Source organism: Rhinolophus ferrumequinum, chromosome 26 (genome assembly GCF_004115265.2).
Source record: "Rhinolophus ferrumequinum isolate MPI-CBG mRhiFer1 chromosome 26, mRhiFer1_v1.p, whole genome shotgun sequence".
Lineage (NCBI taxonomy): Eukaryota > Metazoa > Chordata > Mammalia > Chiroptera > Rhinolophidae > Rhinolophus > Rhinolophus ferrumequinum.
The window spans coordinates 15513215-15536042 of record NC_046309.1 but is presented as its reverse complement, the minus strand read 5'-3'; the positions used below and the strand labels follow the sequence as shown (position 1 = coordinate 15536042).

The window sequence follows — 22828 nt, the reverse complement described above, 5'->3', positions numbered from 1 at the left end:
CCGACTTTAGTGGTCTTTGCTTTAGGTAGAAAAGGGCAATTTTTACTTTTGAAATATATTCTGAAGGGACAGTTGTTTGATTTCAGAAAAGGTTGATGATTTAAACCTTGTGAGATATTCAGTAAATGGCTATTTTTATATGACTGTTTCAGCTGATTTTCTGTTTTTTACAGACCCCAAACGACATTAGCTAGCTTTCCAGTTTGATTTTTGGCTGGTGAGAGTTTCCTATCTTACCATTCTGCTGTATGGGAATATTTGTTTATTTTGATGCCATTCTCTTTTTCCCAGGGGTTGCTGTACTTCATTTGTGTGGAATGTGTACGCGTAAGTGTGTGATCCCAAAGTGCTTTGAGTCCTTAGAGACAATTGCTACAGGCTCGAACATTTTCAAGTGCTTGTAATAATAAGGTGACTTGAGTTTGCTCTGGGTGACGATAAGCAGATGCCTGCTATTTGCTAGGCCATTGACATCCTGTAATTTTCAACAATGACTCTTCCAAGTGTAGTGTCCGTATTCATTTAGAAATGCAGAAACTGAGGCCAATAAGACTATCAAGCTTAATCAGGGACATTTATGAAGCAACTATTAGAGCTGAGTTTAGAATCCACATCTTTATAAATCCAGCCATTTTAACAATGTGAAACAATTTTAGATCTCATTTAGACTTAATGTAAGTTTTTGTCAATGAAAGTAATGTCGTTACATGTCCAGGTTAATACTTAAAGCATTATGAAATTTGTCTTGTCTAATTTTCTCCATCTTTTTGTCTATTAAGATGGGGATGATCATTCTAGATTAGTTCTTTCATTTACATGTACTTTGGATCCTATTCCAGTTATTTCTTTTTTCCTACATTATGAACCACTTGGTTTCTTCCCCAGCCCCCATTCAATGCCCATTAACCAGCTTTCACTAGTCTTTTAAAAACTTTGCCTTAACCTCACGTCTCTTTTAAATGTTTTCTACACAGGTAAACAAGAGTTGTGTGTATTTGCTGTCACCCCTGCTTCACTCATTCATTCTTTCAAAAAAACCTTTTAATGAACATTTTTCAAGCATACCCAGCAATAGAGAAAAATGAATCCCACCTTCAACAACTGTCAGCATTTTGTCTGCCTTTTTTTAAAACCTATTTGCTGCACCCCCCCCCTCTTTTTCTTTATTCTGGTGTATTTTAAGATGAATATATAAAATCATTTCATTTGTAAATATTTCAGTATGCACAAAGGAGAGGAGATTGTGTGAGCTATCCATTACTCCATAACAAATTACCACAAACTTAGCAGCTTCAAACAATACATGTTTATTATTTCACAGTTTATAAGGGTCAAGATTTCAGGCAAAGCTTAGACGGATCCTTTGCTCCACATCTGTTGCAGAGCTGTAGTGAAGGAGTTAGCCAGGGCTGGGGTTTCATCTGTAGCCTTGAGTGGGAAAGAATCTGCTTCCAAGCGTGTGTGATTGTTGGCAAGATTCAGTTTTTATTGGCCAGAGACTGCCCTTAGGAGGCCCTTGCTCTGTGGGCCTCTCCAACATGGTAATTTGTTTCATCAAAGCCAGCACGGGAGTGAGTATGCTAGCAGATGAAAGGCACAGTTTCGTGTAGCCCAGTCCTGGGAAGGACATCCCCTGACTTTTACCGTATTCTTTTGGTTTAGAAGCAAGTTCCTAGGGATTACAGAGGGCATGAATGCCGGAAGGTAGGGATCATTTGGGGCCATCTTTGAATTTACCTGCCAGAGACATTGTCTTATAAGCACAATGCCATTGTTTTACCTCACAGAGTTAGCAGTAATTCCTTGATAATACCTAATACCCAGTCCATATTCAAGTTTCTCTGTTGAAAAATGTCTTTTTGTAGTTTGAATCAGGATCCAAACACTTACTGTATTTGTTGTTATGTTTCTTTAAAATTCTTTTCATCAAGAACAGTCGTACCATCCTCCCATTTTGCTTCCATTCATTGGTTTGTTGAAGAAACCAGGTCATGTGTCCTGAAGAGGCTCACACATTCTGTATATGTCTACTTGCTTCTTTGTAGTGGCATTTGACCAATTCCTCTGTCATACTTTGTGTGGACTGAGAGTCAGATGGAGAGACTTGTTCAGATTTTGGATTTTTTTTTTTTTTTAAAGACTGTTCCCTAGGTGGTGCCATGTACTTTGTATTGTGTCATTTTAGGAGACACCAAGTCTGGGGTGACAACTTGATTCCTTTATCATAAGGTTGCTCATCCACCTTTCATTAATGCTTTTAATATCCAAAGATAATCAGTGTTAGAATAAGCTATCTCATTAAAGGTATCAAAATTGGATTTTTCTAATGCTGTCATTCCTTTCACGTTTGTTAACCGGAATTTTTCTGTATAGAATTCTCCCTCATCCATTAGAGCTTTTTGGTTACTCTGAAATGCAGTTTTACTGGAAAAGCGAGGTAAATGCTTAATTCTTTTTAATGACCAATTTTTAGAGTAATGAGTTGACATATACCCACCAGGTGTCAAATTTTTTCCTTTTTAAAAAGAAAAGCATTTATGCACATTAGGCTATTTATATATTCATTGTGTCTTTAAAAATTTCACCAGTCATTCTTTCTGATTCCAGATTGTTCCATCTTTGGCAAGTGGGAGGCCCTTCAGGTTTGCTCCAGTGTTCCTTTGACATGACCTTGTTAGTCTTGTATTTTTTTGCTGTTTAGAATAGCAAGATGTCCTTTATCTATCGTGTCCTGATGAGAGAATGATGTTTAGAATTCAAGTTGGAAACTAGGAATGTTTCTTGCTATTGGATTGTCGTTTCTTTTAAACCCTTTTAGGGGACATAGCTAGGAAATAAACATTTTTTTGAGAAAAGTATACCTTGAGTTCATACTGCTATTTCCAGTTTAAATTTGATTTATGGGATTGCATTTTCTATGATTTTACAATTCTGTTATTTTTTTCTTATTTCATCCTTACTTTGTTGAGTTTTTCAATCCACGAACACAATATGTCTTTCTATTTATTTAGGTTGTCTTTGATTTCATTCATCAGCATTTTGTATTTTTAGGATAGCCTCCTGTATATGTTTTGTTCTGTTTATTTCATTCTTTTGAAGCAGTTCTAAATGGTTTTGTGTTTTTAAATTTTGGGTTCCATTTGTTCATTTTTAATGTATAGAAAAGCTGTTGATTGTTGCACGTTGAATAATTGTAGGCTCCTCCCCTTGCTGATCTGTAAAGTTTCACAATAATAGTAAGAAATCTGGATCAAACCACTTGCCAAGTCTTTATTCAGTTGTTCAACCCCAGTGTACCTGTAGCAGCATCAGAATTGTTAGTCTGTGTCCTGTGGGGACTCTGTTGACTAGAGTTAGGCACTCATGCAGTTCCTTTGCTTTTAGTCTTACAGACTCCATTCATTTACAGAGTTACTCAGGTCAGCACCTTTCCCATCGCCTTTAGTGAGATTGTTTCATACATTTGTAACACAGTTAGATTCTTTTGTCACATTCTTTCCTGAAGCCCCTCATTTCCTAAATTTTTTTTTTAATTTGCATGCATGAGGTTTACTCTGTTTTGTAAAATTCTGTAGGTTTGACAAATGCATAATGTTATATATCCGCTAAAAATTCTCTGTTCTATTTACTTTTCCCTTCTCCTCCTGAACCTTTGGCAAACACTGATCTTTTTACTGTTTATAATTTTGCCGTTTCCAGATTATCATATAATTTGTTTTCATTTAGCAGTATTCATTTAAGATTCCTGTATGTCTTTTTGTGGTTTGGTGGTTCATTTATTTTTATCTATGAATCGTATTCTGTTGTGTGGCTGTATGACAGTTAGTCCATTCATCTAATGAAGGACGTGTTGATTGCTTTCAGTTTGGGGCAGTTCAGAGTAAAAGCTGCTATAAACATCCATGTGAAGGTTTTGGTTGGGACGTAAGTTTCCAACTCAATTGGGGAAATACCTACGAGTGTGATTGCTGGATTGTATGGCAAGATTATGTTTAGCTTTGCAAGAAACTGCCAAATTGTTTTCCAAGGTCACATTATACCATTTGGGATTTCAGCCAGCAATGAATGGGAGTTCCTGTTGCTTTGCATCCTTAATGGTATTTGGTGTCATAAGTTTTTCTTTGTTTGTTTGTTTGTTTTAATTTTAGCCATTCTAACAGGTGTGTAGTGGTATCTCATTGTTGTTTTTACAATTCCCTAATGACATATGATGTGGAGCATGTTTTCGTGTTTATTTTCCATCTACTATATCTTCTTAGATGGGAGGAGTATTCACTGTTTTGCTCGTTTTAAAATTGGTTTGTTTTCTTTTGAGTTTTAAGAGTCCTTTGTGTATTTTTGATACAGGCCTTTATCATATATGTGTTTTGCAAATATTTTCTCCCCATCTTTGGATTGTCATTTCATTCTCTTAACAGTGTCTTTTGCAGAGCAGAAGTTTTTAATTTTAATAAAGTCCAACATACCAATTTTTTCTTGCATGAATTGTGCTTTTGGTATTATATTTAAAAAGTCATTATCAAACCCATATATTTAAAAAGTCATTATCAAACCCATAGTCACATAGATTTTCTTCTGTATTATCTTCTGGGAGTTTTTATTTCTTTAATTAATGTTTATTGGGGTGACAATTGGGAGTTTTATACTTCTGTGTTTTACATTTAGGTCTAAGATTGATTTCGAGTTAAGTTTGTGAAAGGTCTAAGGTTTTGTTTTTGTTTTTAACCATGTAGATGCCCAGCTGGTGCAGCACCTTGTGTTGAAAGGACTATCTTTTCGTTATTGAATTGCCTTTGCTTTTTTGCCTAAGATCAGTGGACTTTTTGTGTGGGTCTACTTCTGGGCTCTAGTCTGTTGATTTGTGTATCTATTGTTTTACTGTAACCACACTGAGTTGATTCACTATAGCTCTTAGTAAGTCTTGAAGGTGGTAATGTCAGTCTTCCAACTTTGTGCTTCTTCAGTATTGTGTTGGCTATTTTGCGTCTTTTGTCTTTCCATATAAACTTTAGAATTGGTTTGTCGACATTCACAAAATAGCTTTCTGGGATTTGTTTGGGATTGGGTAGAATGTATAAATTACGTAGGGAAGAGCTGGTTATCTTAATATTGGGCTCTATATCCATGAACATGGAATATCTCTCCATTATTTATTTAAATTTTCTTTTATTAGAGGTTGTAGTTTTCCTTATATAGATCTTGTACGTATTTTGTTCGATTTATTCTTAAGTACTTTATTTTTTTAGGTGCTAATATAAATGATACTGTGTTTTTACTTTCACATTCCAGTTCTTTGCTGGTATGTAGGAACACAGTGATTTTTGTATATTAACTTTATATCTTGCAACCTTGCTAATCACTTACTAGTTCCAAGATGGGTATTTTTGTTGTCGTTGTTGTTGTTGATTCTTTGGGATTTTCTTTACAGTCATGTCATCTGTGAACAATGTCCGTTTCCTTTCTTTTCAATCTGTATTACTTTTTATTTCTTTTTTTAGTCTTATCGCATTGGCTAGAACTTTAAGTATGGTGTTGAGTAGAAGTGCTTTGTTCCTTATATTAGGGGGAAAGCGACTAATTTCTCACTTTTATGTTTGCTGTAGATGTTTTATAGATGTGCTTTATCAATTGGAGGAGGGTCCCTTCTACTTCTAGTGTACTGAGATTTTAAAGTATGAATGGGTGTTGAATTTTGTGAAATGCTTTTTTCTGCATCTATTGATATCATATGACTTTTCTTTTTTACCCTGTTGATGTGTTGGACTTCATTAATTGATTTTTGAATGTTGAACTAGCCTTGTATATCTGGAATAAATCTCATTTGATTGTCGTGTGTGATTATTTTTACCATTGTTAGATTTTATTAGCTAATATTTTTGCATCTATATTCATAAAAGATACAGGGCTGGAGTTTTTCTTTTTGTAATGTCTTTATCTGGTTTTGGTATTTGAGTAATGCTGGGCTCAGAAAGAGTTAGGAAGTGTTTCTTATACTTGCGTTTCTGGAAGAAAATGAGAGAATTGGTATCGTTGTTCTCTTTAAATGTTTGGTGAAACTCAGCAGTGAAACCATCTGTGCCTGGTATTTTTTTTGTTGGAAGATTATTAATTATTGATTCAATTTCGTGAAGAGTTACTGGACTATTTAGAAGATCTATTTCTCCTTAAATGTTGGTAATTTATGTCATTTAAGGAGTTGGTTCATTTCATCTTTTACAGTTTTGTGGAAATAGAATCGCTTATAATATTTTATTATTCTTTTACTATCCAGTGATCAGTAGCAATGACCCTTCTTTCATTTCTGATATCAGTAGTTTGTGTCTTCTTTTTTTTTCATAGCTAGAAGTTTGTCAATTTTATTTATTTTCAAACATCCAGCTTTTGGTTTCATTGATTCTCTTTTCATTTCCTGTTTTTCGTTTAATTGATTTTTGCTTTTTTATGATTTGTTTTCTTTGGTTGCTTTATTCTTGAATTGTTCTTTTTTCTCTTGTTTCCTAAGGTAGAAGCTTAGGTGGTAGATTTTAGATCCTCTTTTTAAAATGTTGTGCATCCTATGCTATAAGTTTCCTTCTAAGATTTGCTTTGGTTGTGTCACTCAAATTTTGATATTTTATTTTCATTTTTCTTTAGTTCAGTGTATTTTAAAATTTATATTTAGACTTGACTCATGTATTACTTAGAAGTATGTTGTTTAATCTACATATTTTAGGATTTTTCACTTTCTGTTACTGATTTCTAGTTTAATTCCATTGTGGTCTGAGAGCATACTTTGTATGATTTTCTATTCTTTTACATTTATTAGCATGTGTTTTATGGTCTGTCTTGGTGAATGTACCTTTGTGAGCTTGTGAAGTTTGTGTATTTTGCTGTGTTGGATGAAATATTCTATAAATGTTAATTAGATCTAGTTGATTGATGGTGCTGTTCAATTCAACTGTATCCTTCCTAAGTTTCTGCCTGCTGGATCTGTCATTTACTGATAGAGGGATGTTGGTGTCATCAATTATGGTAGTCAATTTGTCTGTTTCTTTTTGCAGTTCTGTCAGTTTTCCCTCGGGTATTTTGACACTCTTTTTTGGAGTGCAGACACATTAAAGATTGTTATGTCTTTTTGGAGAATTGACACTTTTTTCATTATTTAATGCCCTTTATCCCTGATGATTTTCCTTACTATTAAGTCCTTTACCTGTTATTAATAATATAGCTCCTCCAGCTATTCTTTTGAAAGTGTGGTACAGTCTTATGTATTTCTTCACTTTTCATATATCTGTGCCTTTATATTTATAATGGGTTTCTTCTAGACAACATATATGGGTCTTTTTTTATTTTTGTTTGTTTTTTTAATCCACTCTGACAGTCCCTTTCAATTGGTTTATTTAGACCATTTCTTTTAAACATGTTTTTAGTGCTGATCCTAGAGTTTGCAAAACATATTTACAACTGATCTAATACAGCTTTAAATAACAGTATACACTTCATGGGTAGTTCAGGTACATTATACCAGATACATTAGGTACATTCTAATTCCTGCCTCCCATTCCTTTTAACATTGCTTTTATTTTTACTTTTCTATATGCTATAATCATGGAATATGTTGTTCCCATTATTACTTTGAACAGTTATCTGTTAGCTTAGTTAAGAATAATAAAATGCAAGTTTTTATTTTATCTCCATTTAGTCTTTCTCTGGCGCTCTTTATGTAGATATAAATTTCTCACCTGCATCATTTTCCTTAAAAGAACTTTAATATTTTTGCAAAGCAGAGGTATTGGTGACAGAGTTTATATATTTTTCCTTCACCTTTGGAGGATAATTTCACTGGATACAGAATTGTAGGTAGGTGGTTTTCTTTTTTCAACACTTTCAAGTATTTCATTTTACGCTTTTCTTGATTGTATCGTTTCTGGTGAGAAGTCCAAAGAAATTCTTATCCTCGTTCTTGTATAGGTAAGTGAGTTCTTTCTGCCAGCTTCACTCAAGATGTTTTTTTCTCTCTCTCTGTCTCTTTTTTTTTTTTGTGACAATGCCTTTGTGTAGATTTTTTGGTATTTATCCTGCTTGCTTATCTCTGAGCTTCGCGGATCTGTGGTTTGATGTCTGTAGGTAATTTTGGAAAATTTTCAGCTCATTACTTTTTTGGTTAAAAATTATGTTAAATATTTATTTTGCTCCTTACTCTCTTCTCATTCTGTTACTAAAATTATGCCAGTATTATAACTTTGTAATTTTCTCAAAGTCCTTTGGTATTCTTTTCCTTGAACATTTTTTTTTCTCTTTTATTTTGGGAACTTATGCTGACATATCTTCCAACTCACTGATTCCTTGGTACATTACCCATCTGTCTTGCATGTTGTCTACTTTTTCCATTAGTGCCCTTAAGCTATTAAAGATAGTTATTTTAAGTTCCCTATCTCTGATTATTCCAAAATCTGTGTCATATTTGAGTCTGGTTCAAAAGCTTGCTTTGTCTCTCCAGACTTTTTTCTTGGTTTTCAGCATGCTTTTTCAGATTTTTTTATTGGAACCCACTAGGATGTATTAGGGAATAGGAACTGACTTAATGAGACCTTTTAGTTTGAGGTTTTAATTTCATCAGGTTAGAAGTTGGTCTGTTCAATGTTTGATGAAGCCCTAGGTGCCAGAGGCTTCATTTTCCTCTATCGTCCTTGTTCTCTTCTCTCCCCGTTTTTTTTGGGGGGGTTCCCTAAGAACTTCCTAAATAGAGTTTATGTCTTATAGCTCTCTCAGTTGTAATTTGCTGTCATTACTCCTGTTATGGTGGTTAGGTATAAGGGCGGAGACGCGTTCTCTAATCTTAATTTAAATATAGTACCAGTTTTTACTGGGTCTGAGTTATGCAGTCTTACTTTCTGAAGTGTTTCTTAGCCTTTCTTTTTCTTCCCTTATGTTAGAAAGGCTAGAGGTGGCTGGAGTTGGCTACTTGCCCTTTTCCAGGAAGGGTAAGGCTCTGGTAAAGTATTTGCCTTTAGAAGGGTGGCCTTCGTTATGAAGAACACTGGGAGTATTTTTAAATGGTTGCTTTTACCTTACTCTCAGGTAGGCATTTTTATCTCCTCTTACTAGATAAAACCCATAAAATTGTGGGGGACCCTTGAAACTAATCTCACAGGAGTTTGTAACTGTTAAGCTAGTCCACATTCAGTCTCCAGTTAATGAAATTTGTCAAAAGGACCTTTTAATTGTTCCTACCATTTATTGGTTCCAGTGGCTTCTGTTTCAGGTAAGCTGATTTCTGTCTTTGTCTGTCTCCATAAATTACAGGTGGTGGTTTCTCCAGTAATTTTCAGCTCTTTGAGGGATCGATTCCTCAGCTCTTTGAGGGATCAGAGAAAAGTCATTGATTTTCAGTATGTTCAGCTTTTATTTTGTCTAGATGGCAGTGATACACAACTTCCAAGCTTTTAGATTTTGGAGCTGAATATGGAAGTCCCTTTGCAAAGTTCCTTTTAAAAAGCTTTCCTTTAAAAAGTTGTATTGGCTAATAACCTTAATTTCATAGTAGTGGTGATAATGGGAATCTTTGTCCTTCATTTTGCAGAAATGCTTCTAGTGTTTAACATAAGGTGCTGGCTTTTGGTCTTCATATACAGAGGATGCCAAAAAAATGTATACACATTTTAAGAAAGGAAAAAACTATTAAAATTATGCTGATGGTAACCACTTTGAGCACGCCTTGTAATCGCATAAGTCAAACGTGAGTTGTATTCATCTTTTGTTATCAGTACATATTGAATATTACAATGTTAATACAGTTTTCCTTAAAGTGTGTATACATTTTTTTGGCTATATATATATGTATGTGTGTGTGTGTGTGTATATGTATATACATACACACACACATATATGAATTACATGCATACATGTATATATAACGTTAAATACCAACTTTTTTTTTTAAATTGTTTTTGTCTTGATTGAGCGTTAAACTTTGTCAAATGCGTTTTGGGGGGCATGTATTGAAATGATTAAATATTCTTTCTCTTTAGAAATGTTACCATGATAAATTATGTTAATGAGCCAAGTAATGAACCACCCTTGCATTTTTGGAATAATCCATACTAGGTCTTAAATTTTTTTTTTAATGCTGTAGTTTTTTGTTTTCTAGCACTTTTAATTGGATTTTCATATGAGATTTTTTTTGTATCAGTATAAATGAAGTTGATTTGTAATATTCTGTGTTTCTATTATCAGTCTGTCAGGTTTGATATCAGGTTTTATGCTAGCTTCACTAAAGTATGCCTTTACCTTTTTTCTATGTTGTTGAATAGTTTAATTTTGGGATTATCTATTCTTTTTAAATGTTTTGATTTTCTTACTGGGACCAGCAGTACCTGGTGTTTTTTGATGGTTTTCTAATAACTTTCTCTTTTGTTCCTATGGAAATTTCTTTATTTAGAGTTTCTATGTCTACTGGTACAGTTTCTTCCCCAGAGAGTTACAGGTTTCATCTAAGTTTTCAAATTTATCTCCGTAGATGTGACACATTTTAAGAGCCACATGTGTCTCTGGCCATTATACTGGAAAGTTCCACTGGAAAGTGCCACATTGCTATTAGCATTATTTTGTAGAAATTTTGCAATCTGCTTTGTATTTCTCCTTTGACCCAATAATTTTTATAGAATTATTTTTTACTTTTTTGATTTTGGGGTTTTATTTTGAATTTTGGTGCTTCTTTTATTTTGTTAGTAATACCCAGTATTAATGTGCATCGTAGACTGTAGCAACTTATTATAAAGTACTCTTTTATTCTTGCTTAAGGCTATGAGTTTCATAATGTCTAAAATCAAAATTTTAACCCTGCTTTATTATTATTTGCATTTGTCTGGTCTGTTTTTGCTATTTTTTTTAAAATATATAATTTGTGAAATTACCTCATTTTATTTGTCTCTTGTATCCATCACAGAATTGGATTTTTGCCTTAGCTAATCTAAAAATTAAAGAAGAATTGTGTTAAACCTATTTATGATTATCAACGTGTTTGATCTTTAATGTTTTGTGACATTTTATGTACACACATATACACATAAAATCTTTCACTATGTCTTTTTCTTAATTAAGGTAAGTTTCTTTTGGCATTTAGGATGGTTTGTGTTTATGTGTGTGTTTCAGTTTTGGTTTTCTGTTTCTCTTCAATCCTGTCGCTCCAATGTAACACTAGACACTTCTTTCCTCCCTGTCTCCTGGCATCTAATTTTGTGATGTTCTGTTCCTTCTATGAGTAAATATTTGTGAAATAGGTAGTTTAAGTCTATTCTGACTTTCACTTATTCTCTCCATTCTTCTCCAGTTTGATAGACCTGTTTTTTTCCTACATTGTTGCAGAACACATTTACATACTGGAATGTCATCCCTCATGGTTAGTTTTAGTTCTGTAGTGAAATGCCTTTAGTTTATATGACTAGGTTTTATCCTAGTATTTTCAAATCATTTTTTGGATATGTGTAGTTCTTTAATAGTTTTTGACTATGAAGTCCTAGACTCACATTTTTTTGTGCTTAAGTATCTTAAAATTTTTTGTTTTATTGTATTTGGGTATGAAACATGCATTTGTAAAGTTTCTTAACACTATGATTTTCTTTTTCTTGTAAGTAACTTGGTCTTTTTTCCTGGATACTTAAATAACTTAAAAAAAAAAGTCTTTAAAGTCTAATAGTTTATACTGGGAATATTCTGGGTTGAATTTCCCTAATATACCATGTAACATCCTTTCGTTGTATAGATTCAGGTCTTGTTTTAGGAAGATTTGCTTGCAACGTAGTTTGAAATACTTTTCTGGTTCCGATTATATATTTACTGTATCACCTACTTACTGTTGCTTTCTTTTGTGTCTGTTAATTATTTTCACTCATCTTCTAATCTTTCTTCTTTTTTTGGCTGTTATTTTTTTGGGGGGAAGGTGAGGAGTCTGTTCCTTTTTGTGTTCTTTCTCATTTAGTTTGTTTCTGAAAACTATTCTCCCTGATATGTGAGTCTTGATAGCTTTCCTGTCGTATAGTCATATTTCTGAGTTGTAATTTTGATTTATTGCTGCTTAAAAACGCTTCAATTGTTTTCTTAATTTCTTTTAGGTCATTTTGAAATAATGTTAATTTTTTTTGTGTGTGGCCACATTTTTCTCACGGTTTTATTATCTGTTAGAATGTTGTTTGTTTCACATTTAATATTTTTCCTATAGTATCTTAGTGTAAGCTTTCATATTAGTTTCTAGTGTTAAACTGGTAGTTTTAGAAGGAAGAACTGCTGTAGGCAGTAGAGGTGAATTGTGAATAAGCCAATGTAGTTTTTGAACTTTGTGGCTCCAGGCCTCTCTCTCCTTTGTGAAATATGAAAATTTGGACTTTTAAGACTGTTAAAGGCTTTTGGCCTTCGTGTGTGTGTGTGTGTGTGTGTGTGTGTGTGTTGTGTTCCAGGTATTTTGCTTTCTGAAGAGGCACCTTTAAATGTATTTTGCTGTTGTACTTTTTGAGGTCTGTCACACTGCTTGGACCTATGCCCACTGAAAATATGAATCTTTTCTCTCATGGAGGTTGTCATTCTTTATCCTTTGCTTAATTTATCTTTTGTTCCCTGCATTTTCTCTTCAGGGTGGGTTTCTGTCTTTCTAAAAGTAAGAGAATACTGTAGTAGTTCTGAAAGCCTTTTAGAGTTTAGCATCAGCATTTTTTAAATGTTCTCAGTCTCCTTTAGAGACGTCCTGCCTTCTTTGCATTTACTTTATCGTGGGGCCTGGAAGGACATTATCTGACTTCACCCAGTTCTCAGATTTCGTTGGTCAAATTATTTCCAATTGCCAGGAATTTGAACTTGTTGGTTCTTCTGTGAAGATTCGACTTTTCCTTCATTTTTGCATGAGTTCCTTCTTCTAAATAGCATAATTAGCATTTTTTTCCAGAGGTTTTTTTTCCCTTTTGACCATTCCACGTAAAAGAACTCCTCTGCCCTATCTCAGCCCCCATTTGTTTTGTAGCTCTTATCAGTCTATAATTGTCTTGTTTACAGCTTTATTTTCTGCTGCTTCGCATTTGAACATTAGCATCGCAAGTGGGGATCCTTTCTTTCTCATATACCACTGTATTCCCTGGGCCTACCACAGTGTGTGGCATGTAGGACTCGGTAAATATTTGTTGAATAAGTGCTTTTTTTATTGTAGGGCCCCTTTCCCACTATGCTCCTGTGGGATATATGTGTAAGTGAGTCTAAACCTCTACAGTATGTACAAATATAAGTGATTTTTGGAAAAGCTATAATTGTTATACTCTTTAACTCTCTACAGCTGGGAATATTCAAAATTGCTTTCAGTTGATTTCTGTTTTACATTTTGAGTTACATTTTTTTATTGTATACTTTTTTGTGTGTCTCCTAAGTTTTATGCTCTATACATTTATTATTTATTTAAAAAGAGATCATAGTCCCCTTGGCCACAGGTCCCCATTCTTGTACTGTTGTAGTGTTACTCCAATGGAGTGTTCACACATAATGGGGCTCTTTTATAGTCAATGGATTGTGTATTGTTATTTACTGCTGTGTAGGAGGATTTTACATGATAACTTGAATGAAGAATGTGAAGGCTTTGCATAGAATTGTAGAATGTTAACATGGCATTGTGAATGTTTCATAGCGTTGTTCAATGCAGCTGCCCTGATTAGAGCTGGAAGAAACTTGAGGCCAAGGAATTTACCATTCTCTTTACACTGCCGATGAAAAAATGAAAGCCAAAGAGATTATGGCACGAGCTTAAGGTTATCCATCCAATTAGTGGCCAAGCTCCATGACCTTACGATTCTAGGCAAAGTTGATGTCTTCTAGATCTGTTTTATCACATCATTTAACAAAAGGGCACAGGTTATAGTAGGGTGTTTGTAAACTACAAAAAGGAAAATATTCCAGAGTTGAATCCTACACTCATTTAAATATTCGCTTGACTGGCTTTTGCACATCAGAATTAGAGGTGCCTTTTGGGTATCCAAACTCTCGATGTAAAATTGACTGGGTTTTACTGATAATATCTTGCGCATTGATGAGCAGAAAAAAAATGTTAAATGCCCCACATTTTTTTGCCCAACTGCTGCTTTTTATATATTTTTTAAGTATTAAGAGTAGCGATTTAAAAGGTATTGTCAAGCAGGCTTAGGGTTTGAGCATGTTTAATCAAAAAAAGATTTTAATTTGCTGATTTGAATTGAACCCAAAATGTCCCATAAATTATCTTCTTACAGTGAATTTTAATAGTTTGTTTCTGAAATTTAATTGGTAGATACATATATAGTACATTTAAAAAATGCCCAATAGAGACATATAACTTAGAAAAAGTTGTATTCCATGTTTTAATTGCCATGTGTTTCACTATAAATTTTTATAGTCTTAGTAGAAGAATTTAATTACTCACAGCCTTACTTTTGTAGTCTGTGTCTAATAAGAGACATTGCTGTGGTCCATTTTTATTACCTTCAGTTTCCATCCTGCATTGGCAGCAATGAAAGTGTACATTTTAAAATTAAATTAACCCTGATAAAAATAGGAAGCCAGGGGGTGACCAGTTAGCTCAGTTGGTTAGAGCATGGTGCTGATAACACCAAGGTTGCCAGTTTGATCCCCACATGGGCCACTGTGAGCTGCGCCCTCCTTTAAAAAAAAAACAAAAACGAAGCCATCTTGATCCTCAATCCGTCTCCCTTATGGTTCTTCTTGACCAGTTCTCAGTTGTTATTTGCATTTTAAATATAATTTAAAGTGGCAGATCTAAGTGGCAGATGTTTAACTTTGATAGATTGATCTTCCTTATTATTATTTTCTAAATTTTTATTTATTTATTTTTTTAGACTTGAGCTGGCCTCTTTATCAATCTTCTTTATTATTGAATCATATAGTTCTATACTGAATTGTGCCTTCCATAACTTGTTTTGCTTGTCATTTATTTTTCTAGACAATAATAAAAATATTTAAATTACTCACGGAGTACCTAGAAGGGTGTTGTGGTCGTATTCTTTTGGTTTCCAGAAACAGACTCCTGGCAGCAGCAACTCAAAAGCCATCAGTTCTATTTTTTTTTGTTGTTCTCTGGAGTCTCTTCTATTTTATATCTACAACATTCTTATTTTTGTATTCTTTTTCTCGTATTTCTTAATCTGTATCTCTTTTCTGTTTTCATTGGTTCTGTTTACTTACACATTTTTCTGTCTTATAATTTTATATTCATACTAGCGCATCCCATTTTCTATTATAGGTCGCCAGCCAGCCTAGGTAGTTGTCATTGAGGTAGTTGTAAGGCAAAGTCACAGGTACTAAAACATCGCTGCCTACGGATTGCTCCAGTAGCAGAGGCTGAAGATGGGATATTTCTCCTTTTAGGAACCAGAGATGGTGAACTGGTATTGTGACTAAGATATGAGAGGTTAACGTCTCTTGCTTAGTCCTGAGAATTAGAAGGAAAGGCTGTACCAGTAGTGATGGTATGTTTTATAGGTCTTTGGGAAATATTCAAGGAAGGATATAAAGAAGAACTTGTTTTTTAGAATGCTCCATAGTGGCTCTGTTGGTGAAGGGCTAATGTTAATCGCTATTGCCCTAAACTAGTTCCTCAGTTGTCTTGCAGGAGAGTGGAAATGGATTGAGAGGAGAAATATCTCAGAGGGAGTTAAAGACAATCTGCAGTTGACTTTAAGCTTTGAGAGGTGATCTGTCACTTAAAATTTTAAAGAGACGATAACTCTTAGTTGCTTTTCCACATCTCTTACATCTTTACAAAGAAGGAAAAGAGTCTGATTTAATCATCTGATGATAATGTAGTCAGTTTACCATAAATATGGAAAGTTTGGTGTTTGAGTTTCTTCACATATTTACTGTGATTTTTGCTTTATTTTTGCTTAATTCATTAAGACCACAACTTATATTATCATCATAGTTTGAAAACTATTATTGTATAATTATTGTTTTCACTCAGTTAATACTTTTTTGCTTTAAATTCCCCCCTAATTTTACAAAATTTGTATCTGCCTGTGTATCTTTTATGTCATGAATCACTTTGTTATTGTGTAGTGTGCCTTCCTGTAAATAGTGATGTTTCTACTGTTCACCTAATCCAAATGATATCCTATTATGTTATTTTAGGGCATTTACATGTAGGACTGTAATAGATGCTTGGTGTTAATATTGTCATTTTATTTTAAATTTTCTGTTTTTAATGTTTCCTGCTTTTATTTAATCTTTTATTTCCTGTTTTTTGTTATATGTTCTTTTTGTTGTTGGTATTCTGTGTCAAATACTTTAGAAGATATGTAGTATATTTTTACTTTAATCTTACTTAATTCTAAACTTTAAGTAGTATTCTTAAATCTCTTTTCTTGCTGCTAAGTTCAGAAGCATTGTTCCTAGGAGCTATGGAAGATGATGGAATTAGCTCACTTACATCTGATTTTCCCCTGCCCAGATTTATTATACTTTGTGATGTTTGTGGTACCATAGTTATAATAATATATTAGGTTTTCTTGCATGCTTTATAACATTGACATTAGTGATTTTTTTTAAATCGTAGTTTTTTTAGTTTTAGCTTTTAACCATACTGCCGTCTTTTTATACATAGTTTTTTGTTCTGTTTTGTAATTCATTATTTTAAAAACACTTTTTTCTCTGATTATGAAAGTAACGTGTGATAATTCTAGAAAATATGAAAAGTACACACAGGAAAAGAAGTCACTGTAATCTTACCATTGAGAGCTACATTAACAATTAAGTATATGTTCTCTGTCTTTTCTCCCCATGAATGAATATTGTTATTACATACAACACTGTATATATACTAAAATTTCTTGTACCTTGTATTTGTTCTTGTGTTTTGTAATTATGACAAAATTTCTTGTACCATAATGTTAAAAAATAAGTGCTAAAATTCCTTTATAATGCAAAAAACTAGCAAATTAGAAATCTTTTTTTGATTAAACATGCTTAAACTGTAAGTCTGCTTGACAATACCTTTTAAATTGCTACTCTTAATACTTAAAATAAATATAAAAAGCAGCACGTGGGCAAAAAAATGTGGAGCATTTAACATTCTTGTCTGCTAATCAGTACTCAAGATATTATCAGTAAAACCCAGTCAATTTTATATCGAGAATTTGGATATCCAAAAGCTACCTCTAATTTTGTATCAGTAACAAATTTATAATATTTACTATCATAGAAAGCCAAGAACTCTTTGTTGTTGCAAGTTTGTCGTAAATTCAACAAAACCGATTATCATCGTATTCCAGGGTATTATTTTGCATACCGTTTTGGATATCGTTATTGATTTCTAGAGTTATACTTGTAACTCATAAGCATAAATAAAAGAATTAAGAACATTTGTATAGATGCGGAATTAGTACTATCCATGTATAATGCGCATACTTATTTTTCCCTCACAAATTTGGGCAAAAAAGTACACATTATACATGGCAAAATACAGTATATTTTTCTTTTCTCAATTGTTTGAAATGCTACTTTAATCGTATTTTAAAATCTTATATATACTAGGCATTTTCTGTGTTTCTTATTCTGTTTTATTTTATTTTCTTGTTCAAGTTCCAGACATTATATAACTTTGTAATAATTTTAGCATCTGGTAGATTATTCCTCTTTTTGCATATTCATGTTAACTTGTTTGTTTTTAAATTAATTGCTATAATTTTCTTTATCTCAGGAATATTTTAGTGGATAAACCAAATGACCAATCTTCAAGGTGGTCTTCAGAGAGCAACTATCCTCCCCAGGTAAGATTATGTGTAGCTCCTGATACGATTTAGAAGTCAGAATTTAAGTAGACACTTAACTGTTATGTTATCTGGAATCCATTTAACAGTTTATTCAGTCTTTGAAATTGTGAGGTAAATTTTTATTTTCTCTTTTTTTTGTTTAAATTTCTGAACAATTTTTATTTCATAGACAAATTCAATATGGGATATGATGAAACAGACTTTTTATTAATGTCTCCTGGAACATTTAAAATCTAATTTATAGGGTGCTCAGATGGCTCAGTTGGTTAGAGCGATAGCTCTTAACAACAGGGTTGCCGGTTCGATTCCCACATGGGCCAGTGAGCTGCGCCCTCCACAACTAGTAGATTGAAGACAATGAGCTGACACTGAGCTGCCGGAGGGGTGGCCAGATGGCTCAGTTTGTTAGAGCGCGAGCTCTCAACAAGGTTTCTGGTTCAATTCCCGCATGGGATGGTGGGCTGTGTTCCCTGCAACTAAAGATTAAAAACGACGACTGGACTTGGAGCTGAGTTGCGCCCTCCACAACTAGATCGAAGGACAACGACTTGGAGCTGATGGGCCCTGGAGAAACACACTGTTCCCCAGTATTCCCCAATAAAATTAAAAAAAAAATCAAATTAATATTTTTTCTGGATTACTAATGATGCAAAATTAAGTTTCTTGATACCAGTTGAGGAAAATGTTAACTAAAATGAAATAGTTTTAAGTGCTGTTACTGTTTTGAGCAGTAACCGGTTGAAGTGATGATCTGAGCAGAGGTTGTAACTTCTACTGCACTGAAACTCAGGTCATTCTGTATATGTTTAAGGAAATATTAGTAAGTTGACTTTTGACTCAGTGGCTCACTTCTAGGGAAAATAAACTTAACGTACTTTGTTATTTTACTAACGTAGTATATTTAGATGATGTCAGGGCCATGAGCTAAATTCGTTCCTTGACAAGTGGTGTCTGAGGTCATCTGAATTTAAAAATCATCATTCTTTCAGTTTCAGCATTAATTAACACTTCTTATGACCATATCCTTGAGGAAATTAATGCTCTGATGCGCAAAGCAGATAAATAAATAAAACTTACTTTATACTTTTTTTTATTTCAGTGTAATTCTTAGAAACGTAGTCTCTGTATTTACAGTTCCTCTTAAAATGGTTTTTTGCTCTTTGCATACCTTTTGGATCACCTGATGTTTAAATTAAATGTTCATTGCAAAATATATGTCCAAAGACTATGCGAGTATGTTGACAACTTACGTATACAATATGAGTAATAATAAAAGAAACACCTGTTTACTCATCAACCATCTTTAGAAATGGAAAACAACCACAACCTTTTGAGGCCTCCCGTGAACCCCATCTAATATCTGTCCTCTAACCCCACCCCAGTAACTATTATTTTATATTTTGTTGCACATTTTCTCAGTGTTATCTATGTATATGTTTGTAAATATCCTATGATTTAAATTTTGTCTGGCTCTTATTTTACATAAATATCAAATGAATCATTATAAATCTTCTGTGACTTGCATTTTTTTTTGCTTACCATTATGATATTTATTAATGTTTCTGAGTATAATTGTAGCTTGTTAATTTTCACTATGGTTTTGTATTCCAGTGTGAGTATGCCAAAATGTAATTTCTCCATTTTGTAGTTAATAGGCTCTTGGGTTTTTTTACAGTGTTTTGCTATTATGAACAAGATACTATGAACATTCTTGTATGTTGTCTCCTGAGACACATGTACAACAGTTTATTTAGGGGATATACCTTAGAGTAGAATTGCTGGATTACAGGGTATATATATGTTCAACTTTTATAAGGTAAAAGCAAAGCTGTTTTATAAAATGGCTGTATAATTTATACCGTCACTGGCAGTGGGTGAAGTTCCTATGCCTTGTGTTGTCCCCATCACTTCCCATGGCTGATATTTAGATTTTGCCAGTCTGCTGGATCTTTCATTGTATTGATAAGTCACAGAGGTACGTTCTTGTGAACCTCTGGTCGTATTTTCATCTGCTAGTCAACACCTAACCTTACTTTATATGTGTTTCTGTTTAAAGACCTTATTTTATATGTATTGTTTACTCATTAGCAATGAACTCACAGCCAATAGCACTATAACTCATGCCTAAGCGAAGCTTATCTAACACATATTTGTTCCATAAGCCACATCACAGCCCTCTTGTATTTAGAAACACTAGATAGCACTGCAGCACTATAATTGGGAACCAATTTAGACGGCGAAATCACCAACAGAAAGCACAAAAATATAAAAAACGTAGCACTAAATAGACTATGTAAACGATACTTGTTTATAGTATGAGAGCTAAAACAAAAACATATAGTGTCTCTTATTCGACCGAAGCTGAGAGAGCATACATTAGGAAAGCCAGTTTTTTTGCTGCTCTGTGCATATCTGGGAATGACTGTGAAAGTGCTGTGAGTATTGATTTTGGTGTTACAAATTTAAGTGAGTAGGCGATTCCATAAATAATGAGCAACTGTACAGTAACTAACAATTCATTTACCATCTTGAACAGGTCTGAGAATCAGAAAGAAAGGAAAAGAGGACTCTGAAAAACCAAAATCATCATGATAAAATTTTAGGTCCTGAGGGCCTTTTCTAGAATCTACTTTGGATATAAGCTTACTCTATTTGGTTAATTATTCAGGTTTCAGAAACTGGAAGCAACTTTGTGCGTGGGGTGGGGGACATAGCTATAAAAGATAGGCACATTAGCAGCAAGCTGACAACTGGCATAGTGCCATGAGGGAGAAGACAGAAAAATGTAATTAACAAATAGAAAAACAAAAGTATAACATTTAGGGGTCCTTAGTATAAGGATAAATAATATTCTGTATTCCAGTAGCCTCTAGGATAGTGTTAGTCAGTAAACTTTCTGCAGTGATAAAAATATTCTATAATCTACATTGTAGCTACAGGTGGCTATTGAACACTTGAAATGAGGCTAGTGCAACTGAGGAAAGCAATTTTTAATTTTATTAAATTTTAATGAGTTTAGATTAAATAGCCCCAGCTGGCTGTGTATTAGATTGCACAGATCTAAGGCACCAGTTATTAGGGTATACTGTTTGAGGCTCACAGTGCTTTACTCTGTCAGTAAGAAATTTAAATCATGTTTAGTATATGCAACTTAAGCACATAAGGAATTTAATGGCACAGGTTTTCTAGAGAAGGGTGGAAATCAAACTCAAAACGACCCTTAGCTACTCCCTTTTCCCAGAATAAGGACTATATGTGTATGCGTGGGTGCTAGGATGTATAGAGTGTTTCGCGAATGGCCCCAGTGTGAGTGAACCCTAAACATCTCTCTCAAGCTCATTTTGGGAGATGAGTGGGATTTATATGAGAAATACAAATATTTTTCTTTTAATATATGTCTATTATTTTTTCCGATGACTACTAAATTGTCAGGACATAAATACTTACTAAGTTATTTGTACCTAACTAGTGATTTAGTACATATCCGTAGACATACACAGATGTATAATCTGGACTTTTTGAGTTTCATTTCCATACTGCCTACAGTTTCTTTGCTGGTCCTTCCCATCAGAGTAAATGATAGTCCCAATACCTTGTTATTTAAATCAGAAACTAAATCATCATCCTTGGTACCTCTGTCTCCTCTCCCTATATCCAACTATTACTAAATCCCATCCATTCTTTCTCCAAAATATATGTTAAAACTGCCTAATCGTCTCCATCTCCACACCATTTTAGTCCTAGTTTTTGTCATCTCATATCTGCCTGAGCCTGTAATAGCATTCTAACTGCCAGTTCCTTTTATGCATTCTCCACAAAGCAAACTGTGTGTGTATGTGTGTGTGTGTGTGTGTGTAATAGCTTCAATCTCAATATATACCATTCTTTACCTTGCTTATTACTAGGCTTCAACCATGCTAGCCTTTTAGCAGTTCCTAGAACTTATTTTGCATAAGCCTTTATGACGGCTGGCTATGTGTAGTAGTTGACTAGTACTCTCCCCACCCCCCAAAACAAAACAGACAAAAAAAAAGATACAGAACCTCAGAATGTGACCTTATTTGTAATAAAGATCTTAGCGGATGTAGTTAAGATAAGGAGGTCAAGGTGAGATCATCCTGGATTAAGCTGGACCCTAAATCAAGTGTCGTTATTAGACACAGAAAAAGAGAAGACAGAGACACACAAGGAAGAAGGCCATGCAGAAGTAGGGGCAGAGATTGGAGTTACGCTGCCGCACGCCGGGAACACTTAGGAGCCACTGGCACAGGCAAAGAAGGATCCTCTCCTAGAGCTTTTTGAGAGAACATGGTCCTGCCGACACCTTGGTTTCAGACCTCTGGCCTCCAGAACTGTGAGAGAATACATTTCTGTTGTTTTAAGCCACCAAGTTTGTGGTAATTTGTTACCGGCAGCCCGAGGAAACTAATGCATTCTGTCTCATCCTTTAAGTCTCTGCTCCTCGGAGACACTTTTACTTATAGAACCATCTAAAGCTCTACAGTAAGTCCTACCATCACCTTCCCCTATCATGTTTTCCTCCTTTACATCATCCTTATTTCTTAGAAACTGTAATTATTTATATGATTAAAAATGATTTTTAAAATTATGTTTCTCACATTGTAAACATCTCTAGGCTGAAATTGTGAACAAATTTTGAACATTAAAATATTTTTTTTCATTGCTTGCTTAATTCTTGTGGCTAAATTAAGAACTGTTGTGATAGTTGATTGATTTTCTGTGCAGGTGCCCACTCCCCCTTTGGGTAAAGACATAGTGGTTCATTATGTTTTATTTTTAAATTAAACCTATATATACAAAATTAAGGGTTGACATGTAGGGTCTAAGATTGTTTTTCTGAAACATTCTTTTTTTTTTTTTTTAACTTTTATTTATTTTATTTATTTTGTGTTTTTCCAGGACACATCAGCTCCAAGTCAAGTAGTTGTTTCAATCTAGTTGTGGAGGGCGCAGCTCACAGGGGCCCATGTGGGGATTGAACTAGCAACCTTGTTAAGAGCATCACAACTGAGCTAAAACATTCATTTTTAATTAAT

At 33.9% G+C, this 22828-nt stretch overlaps 1 protein-coding gene across 3 annotated transcripts in view; it reads left to right on the top strand.

Moving 5' to 3' along the window:
• MKLN1 (muskelin 1) overlaps positions 1-22828 on the top strand; it is a 261571-nt gene that overhangs the window by 134192 nt on the left and 104551 nt on the right. For 2 of the 3 annotated variants that reach the window (XM_033099259.1, XM_033099258.1), the window contains one exon: positions 17699-17768. In XM_033099259.1, coding sequence (XP_032955150.1) covers positions 17699-17768 — 70 coding nt within the window. Of the gene's footprint in view, positions 1-9562; positions 9719-17698; positions 17769-22828 lie in introns of all 3 variants that reach the window. The other variant, XM_033099257.1, reaches the window with a different exon arrangement.